Genomic DNA, 13,016 nt, shown 5'->3' on the forward strand with positions numbered 1-13,016 from the left:
TCACCTTTGTTCCTCAATCTGGAGCAAGGCAGCATTTGAGGAATTTTCTTTGGAGAAGAATGATTTAACCACTTAAAGAAACCCTACCTTATTTACAGAGGTCCACCTCGGGGTCTATAATTGGCTCTACCTTATTTACCCATCCTATGTTCACCTATTATGACATGCGCAGAATAGGAATGTGGTTAACCTTTGTCCTATATTGAAAGAAAGCATTGATTTGTGCTTTGATTTCTCAATCACCACCATTTCATGAACCCAATCGAAGGGACCAGTAGCATCAGACAACCCAGACAACATTCCTGTGATCCTGGACACACATACAGGGGCCGAAAAGATAATCTCTACCTCCAAGCCTGGTGAATAAAATTAAATGTAAAACCAGTGTAATACCAGGAGCCATCATGTGTACCTGATGAGGGCATCTGTTGACTGTCGTGTGCTGAGCCAGATAACAGAGTTCCCAGAGTGGCCCTCTAGAATCTTCTCAGACCTCCGGGTGTTCAAGTTCCATATATGAATGGAACCCTTGGCTGACCTAGAGAATACAGTTACATTAGGTCTCAGATGACCACACTCTAATATAAATATAATAGTGTATAGAATATATATTTGTATAAAGATGTATGAATAGCCACACGAGTGCCTAAAATAATAAATGGACAATATACAACTACAATTTACAATTACAATTCAGGCTTTTTTTAAATCCAGAGCGATTAAGAGCTGTTATTATTCTGTACTGTGAAAATGAAATGTACAATGAAACTACATTAAACATTGGTGGATTAAAGAGTTTAAAGGGGACAAGTGATGTGATCCCTCATCAAAAATAAATCAAACAAAGATTCTAGGCAATTGACTCAGCTCTTGACAGAACAAGAAAATAGAGTTTAAACTCAGTTTATTGGTTTTCTAAGCCAAGGGTGGATATAAAAGATGACTAAAATGATGTCGAAGCTCCTCAAGAACACACAAGAGGTGCTTGTAATTGAAACACTGCTTTAGTTAATGACATCCAGAATCCAATTGTCTTTAGGGACATGACTAAGGGCCGATTCATATTCATAGTGCCGAAATGATTTCGGCTCGTCAGAAAATTTCAGTAGCACCGAAGAGCCGACTTTAGGACGGTACCCGCCCCCCCGAACCTCAAATGACGTCAAATTGTAGGCTCTACAGCGCCGAACCGACTTTTATTCGGCTCTAAAATAGGAGTATGAATCGGCCCTAAGAAGTGATTGCTAGACAGGTATTTGTTGTTTGCTCAAGGATTTCATTGTTAAACGATGCATTTAGGATGTATTTAAAAAAACGATTGTTTTCACTTGTACCAAGTATATCTCCTAGTGAAACGACAAGGGAAACCTTTTTACATGCAGACGTCATATAGAACAAGACTGAAGGCGAAACGACATAAAAAAAGGTCTAACCCGGAGAAGAGGAGAGGGGTTCCCCCCCCATGGCAGCTGAAGTGCAGGGTGTTGAGAGCTGCACCAGCCCCCCGCAGCATATAGATGGGGGACGGGGACGGACGTGACATCACTGCTTCACTGTATGCACCATCTAGAAGCCATACACCCAGGGCACCTCATGAACTGAAAGAGAAATTATTATTAACACCTGTAATTCATTCACTTGGAACAAAAAGGAAGAACAAACAGAGTAGCAGCTTTGCTATCAATGACTATATAATATTTATATATATATATTTACAAATGTGTCCTGAAAATACTAGTGTGGGCTCACTTTAAACTTATCCACTGAAGGATACTACTAATGGCTGTGACAATGTAGCCTACAATGACGATAATAATCCAGAGAGGATTGATTTTATCGAGTGAGATTGTGAAGTAGTTGACGACACATGATTGACCCCTTTTCCACCGATTGGTTCCCAATGGGAACCGGTTCAGTTCTTTTTGGTTTTTTTAGTCCATGAGCCAGAGCTCCAAAATTGGTGGGCAAACTATACCCTATATTAAATTGTTTATAGGATCAATACAAGTAAATTAATACATGATAACCCTTCCACAGTAGTAGTTTTTACAAAATTTTGATTATTTTGCATATTTTCCCACATAATGCCTCATTTGCATATTTAAAAATGTAAAATTTGTAATACAATAAATCATTGTCTTCGTGTAAGTACTCAATTGGGGAAGTTTAATGGTGATAACAATCTAATATAGTATGGTTTTGCACACTCAATTCATAATTAACGTTTCAATTTTGGAGCTCATGGCTCATGGACTAAGAACCAAAAAGAACTGAACTGGTTCCCACTGGGAACCAACCGGTGGAAAAGAACTGAACCGGTTCCCACTGGGAACCAACCGGTGGAAAAGAACTGAACCGGTTCCCACTGGGAACCAACCGGTGGAAAAGAACTGAACCGGTTCCCACTGGGAACCAACCGGTGGAAAAGAACTGAACTGGTTCCCACTGGGAACCAACCGGTGGAAAAGAACTGAACTGGTTCCCACTGGGAACCAACCGGTGGAAAAGAACTGAACTGGTTCCCACTGGGAACCAACCGGTGGAAAAGGGGCCACAGATATTAAAGGGCCTAAAAGGACCTGGGCCTAAAATAAAATGAATTTGTCACAGACTGATGGGCACTATTCATGTCTCTATCTATCTATATTGTCACATGGTCAGACAACTGGAGTGGTGGAGCATGGGTAACACGGTGCTTACAAGCCTCTGTGTCTGTTAGATGCTATGATAGCTACAGTGGCCTTGCCTCTCTGTATCATTCTGCCTTCTTTCCATTTATCCTACTAGGCTACACGATAACGCTGCCCTTACTCAATTCGTCATAAATCACAGCCTGGTGACAGCTTAATTACTGTAAACAGACAGACATTTGAGCTTTTTTTTTTTTTAAACTGCACTTCAGATCAACATCAGTTGTTCCACAGGCAGAGAAGGCAGGCCCGCTTTGTGTGTTTGCCGTAAGGCAGGGCCGTGGTGGAAATCACAGCCGACTGCAAACATGCCAGAAGGAAATCGTGTGTCAATGTCAAAAAGATGGGAAGGAAAGCAGACCTGATTGACTTGATAGGCCTGCTATTTTATTGTTTCTACTCTAAATGTTATTCTGAATCCGATATTTAAGAAATGAGCTCTAGGCGAGTGGTTCTCAATAGAGACCAACCAAAGCCAGATTTGTAGGTATGTCAATCCTAGACTACATACTAGGCCTGACCTCGATTAGTCGACAAATTGATTGAGGGAGTCTTAGTTGACTAATGTTTTTTTTGCATGATTCAATTTAAGAGATTGGCCTAATTTGTTATATGAATTAACAAATAGTTTAAAAAAATAAGATACATAATGCCACAGCCCAAATGGAATGATTCACTTATCTATTGGATAAAATAATTTTAATATGTTATGCAATCAGACTGATCGGGTTAGGTTAGGTGCAAATTGAAAAGGCACAGAAGACTTGCACAAAAACACAACACCAGGTTGAAATGGTTAAAAAACCAAGACATTGACCTTAAAATTGCAGATACTAATGTTGTAAAAAAACAAAAAAAGTCAAATAATGGCCTATATATATCTGTCAAACTGATATACAGTATTGGTTGTTCCCTACTATCTACAGTACGTCATATAGCAGGTCAGTATGAGCTAGAATGAAATGCCAAACAGAGCTGAAAACCACTTTCATCTACAAGCCAAATGAAAGGGCTATAATTGAACAACGATCCTAATCTTAAATAAATGAAATTGCAACCAGTACAGGTGACCTGTTGGGAGGTAGGTCACCGTGGTTACTGACCGTCAGCCCCATGCCACATGCCAATCCTGTCCCCTTTTATTTGACTCTTGACATATCATAACCCTTGACCCAGCGGCGATCGGCACACGCTGAAACCGGAGCCTGAGGTATTTGGGAGCAGCTCATTTTGGAAGTTAGTGGTTAAATTGTCCATGTTAAATTTGTGAAGCGGAAAGATGGAACCTCGGGCCAACCTTCCTAATTAAGGGAAGGGCACCACAGTCTAACATCTCACAAAGAGCATAGTCATCACATCCATACAATCCCATTACCTTCAGGCAGACAAGAAGAACGCTTGTGGCTACGAGTACGAATTCAACTATCAATTCCTAAATTTCAGTTAAATTCTAAGCAGGTGAACGCCGATCAATATTCAAATTGTGTGATCACAATGCTGATGATATGTTCCATAGCGTTCTGGATGTCAGCCCATCAGGACATCGCTGTCTCCCAGACAGTGCACAGAATCATGTTGATTAGGTGATGAAATGGTGATGTAAAACAATCTGTGCCAAACACAAACATTAAATGCCATTAACAATAAAGAGACAATATGACGTATGAGTTACAAAATGACGTAAGTTTTCCCTTCATTGTCAATGCCGTTTATTAAACAAACATTGAACTAAAGACAAACATTAAACCTGTATACAGGAGGGGCTAGCGCCCCTCAAAAATGTAAACATATGGCCCGGGCCAGCAACTAGGCTGCTAATCCAGCCTGACAGCGTGTTGCGGGTTCGGCTCCCAATCCCGATGACTTCTGCTGCGTGTGACTCCCCGTCTCTCTCCCCCCAATTCCTGTCAGCTTACTATCACTAAAAATATCAACACATTATATATATATATATATATATATATATATATATATATATATATATAAACAGACAGACATTAATGTCACCCAAGTTAAGGGAGTTATATTTGTTAAACATGTGAAAAAAATAAGAAAAATGTAGTTTGGTTTATTGGCTCTGAAATTTGCAATGCTGTTGAACTTTTGTAGCAGCAGGATAATAACTCTTTACCACCTTCCTATTGTGACCTGCCTTTGCTATCAATGCATCTCTAGGCCAAGACAACAGCCATGGTATGACCTCTCACTCACAGAGCCCTGTACTGTACCTTCTCAACTTCTACGGTATGAAGAAAATGACAAAAGGGTAAAAAAGAATGTCAACAGCATTTTGTGAGGGTCCATTAGTTAAGCCTTATGTTTCTTATGAATGGGGTGGGGAGGCTGCATTCCTCTGCCAGAGACCTGTGTACTATATGTGTATATGTGACAGGAGGCTCACCCTGATAACAGGTGGATTAAGGTTCCCTTTATTGTCATTCTGCATCAAGCCCCCATGGACCTCTAAGCCGGAGAGAGCCAGAGAGAAGGGTGTGTATGTGGGTGGTTGGAGGCTTGTGGAACAGGCTATTTTTCACAATATAAACACCTTCCACCTGTAGTGGCTTGATGTCAATCAAAGAGAAAACAGCAGTGGCTGACAAGGACGTTGGCGACGTGCTCACTGAGTGAGTGAGTGAGTGAGTGAGTGAGTGAGTGAGTGAGTGGTGCTTAATAAACACATCACTGGAATCACATATTGTTGGCGCCGGGACGTCGGGTGGAAACCTCATATCCACAAATGCTACATTTCAGGATTCAAATTCAAAAATGGCAAAAACACTACAGTGACACTGTAGAAGTAGGATCCGATAGGGAATTCATTCATGGTAAAACATAAAAAGTTAAAATATGGAAGAGCCGAGGTTTCTGCCGACAGCAATGATAACATATGCCCCATGGCGTTTTAGCCAGAGCCTCTATGCCAGTGGTTCTCAAAGTGGGGTCCAAGGACCCAGGAGGGTACCAGAGAAGTAGTTAATATAGCATCACAATCATTTTTACCACAAAAATAGCAGATCATACAAGGTCATATCGCTTGTGGATCTGCTATTTTTTATACTTTGCTTCGGGAGGTCTCTGACACAAACTATTTTTGAGATGGGGGTCCGACCGTCCGCAGAGCAGAGCCAAATACACATCATTTTGGAGGTCCTTGACATGAAAAGGTTTAAGAACCACTGCTCTATGCTGTTTCCCTTTATGCTGCCCAGCAACTGGCACCTGCACACCACAAGTCTGAACTCCCAAAGTTCATTCTGTGGGAGCCTGCCCAGGCCAGTGTGATTTCTGGTATAGAGGGGCGGATTCAAATTTATCCGACGAAAACAGCCGGTGGATCCTATTGGTTCACCAATCCATTTGCTTCCACAGAGACGAAGCTCTTAACACCGCTAGCATTTATTGAAAAATTAGGATCTAATTCACGCCAGCATTTTTCCCAGTTGAGCTCTTATTTTGAAAAGCCACATTTCCAGACTTCCGGAAGTTGATATATCCTAGTAAGTTTAACGGGTGTTTACAAGATGGATCTATGCCGGGGCACTGGAGGCCTCCACAGCGTCGTCTCTGTGCCATCAAAGGAACTTTGTTTTTGACCAAAACTGCCATCTGGGACAAGGAATAGGAGGGGTCTTGACTGCGCCGACGAGTAGAGTAGAACTGCGAACATAAAAGGGGAGAGGCAACGCCCACCCCCACCCTCTGAGAACGTAGAGGAGGACACCAAACCGCCACCAATAGGCTCAAGGGTGCCATTTCGTGGTTTCAATTCCTCATGGGTGCCGGTGCAAGCCTGAACCCACTATGTAGACGTCGTTGCACTCCCACACCTACCAGATTTCCTGGCTCTTTCGCCCAGGAGACAGATTGAAACTGTACTCTTAAAATAAATGATGTATTATGTAATTATGTAACATGGTAAAATGGCCTAACCTCACCAGTCCGCCACTCACTACTGCCTCAGTGGACTGTTGCCTTTATAATTTCTATGTTTCTGGCATCAGCATTTCCAGCATCATCAACAATGGTGCTGTTGTTACGTTGGCCGTAAACCACTGGGAAAACCCGAAACACTGCGAACAGAAACATGCAGGCGGTATGTGGGTGGGTGGGAGTCAGCAAATAAACAACCCACTGGCAGGATGTCACTCAAAAGCTATTTGAGGAAGACGCTTCAATTGTCATAGCAGTAAACCAAAAGACGCAACCAAGCAAACAAACCAAGCGCTCCTAAGCTAAGGGCCCCCGTCACTTAGTGAAATTACAGTTTGACACTTGTATTGTATTGTATTGTATTGTATTGTATTGTATTGTACTTGTAATTCAATATGGGTTGTGCAGCCTGATTAGTATAGAGATAGATAGATTGTCATTGTGTAAGCAAAAATCACATTTTCTTTTTTTAGTCCACTGAGCTGCATTTTAATGGTGTATAAAGATTATTTGAAGGCCCCTTAATGGACAAAAGATGAAAAGAAAGCTACGTCAACGTCTCTAAAGTACCCCTTGTGCTCCGACCCATTTTAATAAAGTTAAGTATCTTTCAAAACGTGATTGAAAATAGATAACCATATAACCAAAGGGTCCGGTCACTCCATTTCAAAATGTACCTTCTTGGCATGTACCCACATACAGAAGCAGTGATAAGTAGGCGGGCCTAATTAAATCTGTGTATGCCGTGGGAGGACGGGGCATAATAATAAATCAGGCTGACTGTCTAATATACCTGAGCCTGGGAGCTAACATGGAAGAAGCGAGGCTACTACTGGCCCGGTAACAGATAAGACAGCTCTGGAGGTAATCTGACTCTAAGTCTGTGGATAAAGGCAGTTTGTCTCTTCTCGGGCCGTCTGTCCACACCTGCAGGGTAATTAGGCCCTAATTATGAGAGAGAGGTCCGCTTCCCCTTCATGTTATTAAATAAGAGCCAGCCTTGGCCAGCCAAGGCATCTCTCAACACAGGCAAGGGGCTGGCGACCTTCAGATCAAACGCACCCACTATCTGTGCCTCCCCCAGACCTTGCCATCCACCTCCTCTGGACTCTATATGAGAACTGCTGCTGCTATGGAGGAAGGGAGGGTCTTCAAAAGTTTTTCTTTTTGGGTTGCGTAGGAAAGGAAAGTCTTGTCCACATTCCTCGCCTGGCTCTTTGGTGCTAGTATCATGTGATCGGCAGCTAGTCCACCTGAGCTGCCCCCTCCCTGTCATATTCTGCCATTCATAAATAAAGAGCAGCAGGGGAGGGAGGGAGGGATATACTGATCACAGGCAGCTTTTTATTATAGTAGCTCTATAATGGCCCAGCTTCACAGGAGCCATTACGGAGGCATGGGATCCCAAGATCCCCTGTTCTGATATCCTCATCATCAAATATGAGATCTGAGCTGTGTGATGAAAAATTGAAAGTAGCTTACACATAGCTGAAAAGCATGCAGTCTAGATAGGCTGACCTGTGGACAGTTAAAGCCAAGATGGGCTATAACCTGTCAATCTAGAATCATATTTCATCACACAAAGAAACCTCAACTTCTAGACGTCTAGAATGCAAGTGCAGACAAACTAAAATTAATAATAGCCTTTGGGGCTGAATGTTTCAGAGAAAGTAGTTAAATCCCTCCTTTTGCTGCCATATAATACATCAGCAATTAGTCATTCTGCTCTTTATCAGAACCGACGGCTTTATCTGCTATTTCCTATTTCTTTTTGCCATTCCTCATTAGGAGAGGAAGCATTTGCAAGTTGAGGTATGTGGAGACCAACTCTGCCACTAGGACTGTAATGTCTTATTTCGCACACTACAAATCATATGTATCCTTAATAACTAACATGAACTTTACTTCCAAGATACATGGTTTTAAATTTTTCATTACCCTGAAGAAGGCACTAAATCTGCCATGAAGTCCTATAGATCATCATACACATTGTTTTCAATCGCCTACTTATTACTTTCCATCCCCTCATTACATGATCTGCTTAGAATTTTGGGCCACAGGAGAACAATATATGACTCACTGGATGGCTAATATTTGTTAAACCAGCCATTTAAAATGTTGGGCCCCTGAGAGCCCTTGGCACTGGGAATATTCAAAATGTTTCACAGCTTGGCTATTAAGGACCCTGTTGCACTATGGCTCATCCTCCAGACATACTCCTGTGACAATATAAAATCAACAAATAGGGATAGGGAGAAGTATTCCCATTCGCCGAGTTTACATCCATTAAATTGTAGAATAAGCTTAAACTTAAATTCCAAGACAATCAACATTTTAAAACCAACAGTAAGAATTGTCACCCCCAGGCAACTGCAGTTATCACACAAGACAGAAGTGCTCAGCACCCCCGCCCCCAAACACACACAGAACCTGCAGGCGAGGAGACGGAAAACGATGTGTCAAATGGAGCGCCAGGTCCATTATAAAAACCTAGTAAGATAAACAGGGTAGGAAGTGGCAGCAGTGCACACACACCCTTTATTGTGTGACAGAGACATTGGTCACTTGGCCGGTGGCGGGTGGTGTGGTGTTGATGTTGGTGGTGATGCGGGGGGTATCTGGCCTGGACAAACACACACCCCCTTCCCTGTCAGTTAGAGGATGAAGTCAGACACAAGTGGACCCACACCCACTGTCACTCACGGCGCCAGTGAGCGGGAAGAGGTAGCATTGTTCACATCAACGGCGTGAATGCTACGCAGGGGCCACTGCAGATAAGGACTCAATGGCTTGTGGCTCTCATTGAGGCTTGCACTAATGGAGCACCCAACAGTGTCATTTGATTTAGGAGGTACTGACTGTGGCCAACAGGTACCCAAGACGTTATCTGTTTGTATTATCACCTATTTCCTCTGCTAGGTGATTTACTTGCACACTAGAGGACAAAAGGGACACAAGAGGCCCGACAGCCGATGTGTCATCCTCTGCCACTATGTGAGACAGAGTGCTCCAAGAACATGATGCCCTGCAGCCAAAACATGAAAACAAATTATGTTTGTGATACATCGGAGTAGAACATAATGAGCCTGGCCATTTCAGACTCACTCAAGAATGTCTGCAAATTCTTGAGGAAGTAACATTGAGAGAGCAGTTCGGTGTCTTTACTCAGAAATAATTTCCATTAAAGATAACAAATTGGCAATTTGGCATTACCGGTAACTGACTTTAGAACAGGAGTCTTCATCCTTAATCTATTTTTGGACCATTTGCAAAAAATAGCAGATCTACAAGATCACAATGTGATGTGTTGTGAGCTTTGGCCAAAGGTCAGGTTTACCAAGTATACTGAAGGTCAGGTCTAAGTGGTTAAATGTCTGAAAACACATATCAACATAGTACTGTACATGCAAACTTGATTTTGAATCCGACGTTACGACGTGAAGTGGAGCTGCAGACATGCTCATTCAGGTTTCTCTTTGGTTACTGGAATAAGCCGTGTAGAGGTGGGCAATGGCCCAGATCTCCTATTTATATAAAAATCACACCTGTGTGAAGTGAGGGGCGTATCATTATACATCATCTGAACAACTGAAATATTGAGACGTGGGGACAAAAGCTGTATATAGACGAAGTGGACGGTAACCAAAAGCTGGATGTAGGAGGGTCTATAAGTCTACGGTTCACAGGGCAGATGCAAAGATACAGTCTAACGTTCATTTTCAATGGAAGCCAGCTACATCTGATACATCTGATGTTTGTAGCTGCTGAAAAAGCTACAACAGCTACACACCAGTGTGAAGTGAGGGGCACTCTTATCATGGAACAATACATACATCAGATTCATGACGTAAAATAGAAATTATGAAATTTTGCTCAGATACTATGACGTAAAATGTTCCATTCATTGACAATGGGAATTTCATTTTTGTGTAAGACAAAGTTTGTGAATATACACTAAAAGCTGGATGTAGGTAGGGCTAGTGCCCCTCAAAAGAGTTGATTAGGGGGGATTCACAGTCACACTATGGTCCTGGATGCGCACTCGGGACCACTTGGTACCACTCTGGCCAATGGAGAGCGACGTTGCTACGTGGCGGCCATCTTACCGAGGGGCAGTATAACATTGTGTCTATGGGGCATGTACTTTTAAAATAACCATAACTTGCTCAATTGTCAACCGATTTTCAAACAGTTTGGTTTGTTATAAACGTCAGAGACGTCCGCATACATTAATATAAAAAACATTAAGCAGATAAGCGTCCTGAATCATAGCCACGTTGACAACGTTTGTAATAAACCAACCCGTTTGTAAATCATAGAACATACTGTACTGTTTCCCCTCAGCTAGCCCTGAAACATGAATGTCATAATCATGACAGTCATCAGGCAACTGAAGCCAGTTTTACGCGATCACTACATTTACACTGAAAACCTGTACATAAACATTCAGATTTCAAATATAAAGTACTCACCACGTGTGCAACGGGTGTTAGGAATTTGCTGGGACAGCGATTAGCATTGCTGCATCCCGCTTTGTTTAATAAAAACAACCCCATCTCATTTGGAAAATTCACAGTTGCACATCAGGAGCGCACTCGCCTATTAGTTTGTATTGGCAGCGCAGTCAGCGTGCCTATATCGAACACACCCAGTGTTTCAGGGTGCCACACTCCTCCCGACCGATAGGGGCGCGTAGTTGAAAGCCGTAGTTGAAAAATAACGCTTGGATAAAAATTCCTTTTATTAAACAACGCTGGATGCAGCAGTGCTAATCGCTGTCTCAGTACATTTCTAACATCCGTGGTCCACGTGGTGAGTACTTTATATCTACTGTGTCTATGGTGTGAATGCTGCGTACCGCATCTGGACCGATTGAAGTGTATTTGGATAATACATATCGCTGCAATCATGTGAAAGCATTTATATACAGTTGAATGTAGTGTACTCGGGTGCGAAAGAATGAAGGCCAATGTGAATCATGGCCAGCGGGGACCAGGCAACCGTATTCGGGAACAGTTAGAATAAATCGGACGCTATGAATACATGAACGCTATGAATGTGTAGCTTTGTATCTTTTGCATCTGCCAGTGTGAACGCAGCAATAGTCACATCCAGATTCAGGAATTACTATAGTCTGTGGAAATATCAAATGGGCATTTTAAATTTTTCATTTCAGTTTCATTGTACATTATGAGAATTCTTGAAAACATACAAATATTGTACAATTGTGCATTTTAGAATTCAGTAACTCCCTTTAAAAACAAAAATACAACTAACTACCGGTATATGCTCTCCTATCACTATCAGATGTTTATGCGATTACAAAGGGTAGTTTAAAAGTTGTAATAATTAATCTAATAATGTGAAAGGGAATAGCCAATTTTATGATTTTAGAATAATTGCATTCCACATAATTATGAACCGAAATATTACAATCCAGTTAATTTATGCATGTCAAATTTGCAATGCTGTAATGGTGGTATAATTAGCTTTACACAGAGGGCACGCGCACATGTATGCAAACACACGGTCTCAGTCAGTCACACACACACACACACACACACACACACACACAGTCACACACTTTCCCTTTCCTCACTTTGTGTCAGATTCGTCGCAAATGTTTATCTTTGAAAGCGAAGCCTTATTGTCACAAAATGAACTTGAATAAAAGCCTAACGTAAACTGAAACGAGGATTTCACAGACAGAACAACGTCGCATTAAGGCACTGAAGGCAGCATGACCAGTGAACACTGTAGCTATACAGTGTAGTAGCAAGTATCCTGCTGCTGTTACATTCTCTATCATTCCTCGTCACTCTCGTCTCGTACATTGTTAAAGAGCAGTCCTGCATTCACTGATTTAAAACAAAACTGCGCCATTTAGCCTATCTTATGTAGAGACAAGAGTAAGACAAACGTCAAACAAGTCAACAAACAGCAGTCTGCATGGTAAACAGCCAGGCAAGTTTTAGCAAGGGAAAAACAAAGCACAATTCCCTATTTCTCTAACACAAATATTGAGCAAGAACAGGCAAAACACAACAGTTGATTAATTATTTTTTGCAGAAACTCACAAAATAACATTTAGCAGTAACGGTGACATAATGATAGCCAATTGCTATACCTGTCAACGCGCCGCGGCTGTGAAGAACCAAAACATGCGCCATATTGAACTTGAAGGACCCCTATTTTCAGTAAAGCTGCCCATACATGTGCCTGTTCACATAAGCGAGGCATTATCCAATCCATAAATATATATCTACCGTATGATCCAATCTACGTCTACCTCCCCAATTTAACCGTTTAAAGTAACACGGTTATTAATAGAATACTTTTTTTTCTTTGCAAACAATATTATTTTACTTGCACTTCAGTGTAGTGGATAAGTAA

The 13,016-nt window shown here is 41.8% G+C and overlaps 1 protein-coding gene across 2 annotated transcripts in view; it reads right to left on the reverse strand.

Moving 5' to 3' along the window:
- gnb1l (guanine nucleotide binding protein (G protein), beta polypeptide 1-like) overlaps positions 1-12,804 on the reverse strand; it is a 37,216-nt gene extending 24,412 nt beyond the window's left edge. The window contains exons 1-3 of one of the 2 annotated variants that reach the window (XM_080767020.1): positions 12,751-12,804; positions 1,434-1,598; positions 413-538 (exon numbers count right to left, since the gene is read on the reverse strand). In XM_080767020.1, coding sequence (XP_080623146.1) covers positions 413-538; positions 1,434-1,543 — 236 coding nt within the window. In that variant the 5' untranslated portion in view covers positions 1,544-1,598; positions 12,751-12,804. Of the gene's footprint in view, positions 1-412; positions 539-1,433; positions 1,599-12,750 lie in introns of those variants that run through there. The other variant, XM_080767021.1, reaches the window with a different exon arrangement.
- Positions 12,805-13,016: the final 212 nt, after the last annotated feature.

This window comes from Protomyctophum bolini (assembly GCF_963924005.1).
Source record: "Protomyctophum bolini genome assembly, chromosome: 6".
In the NCBI taxonomy this organism is placed as follows: Eukaryota; Metazoa; Chordata; class Actinopteri; order Myctophiformes; family Myctophidae; genus Protomyctophum; species Protomyctophum bolini.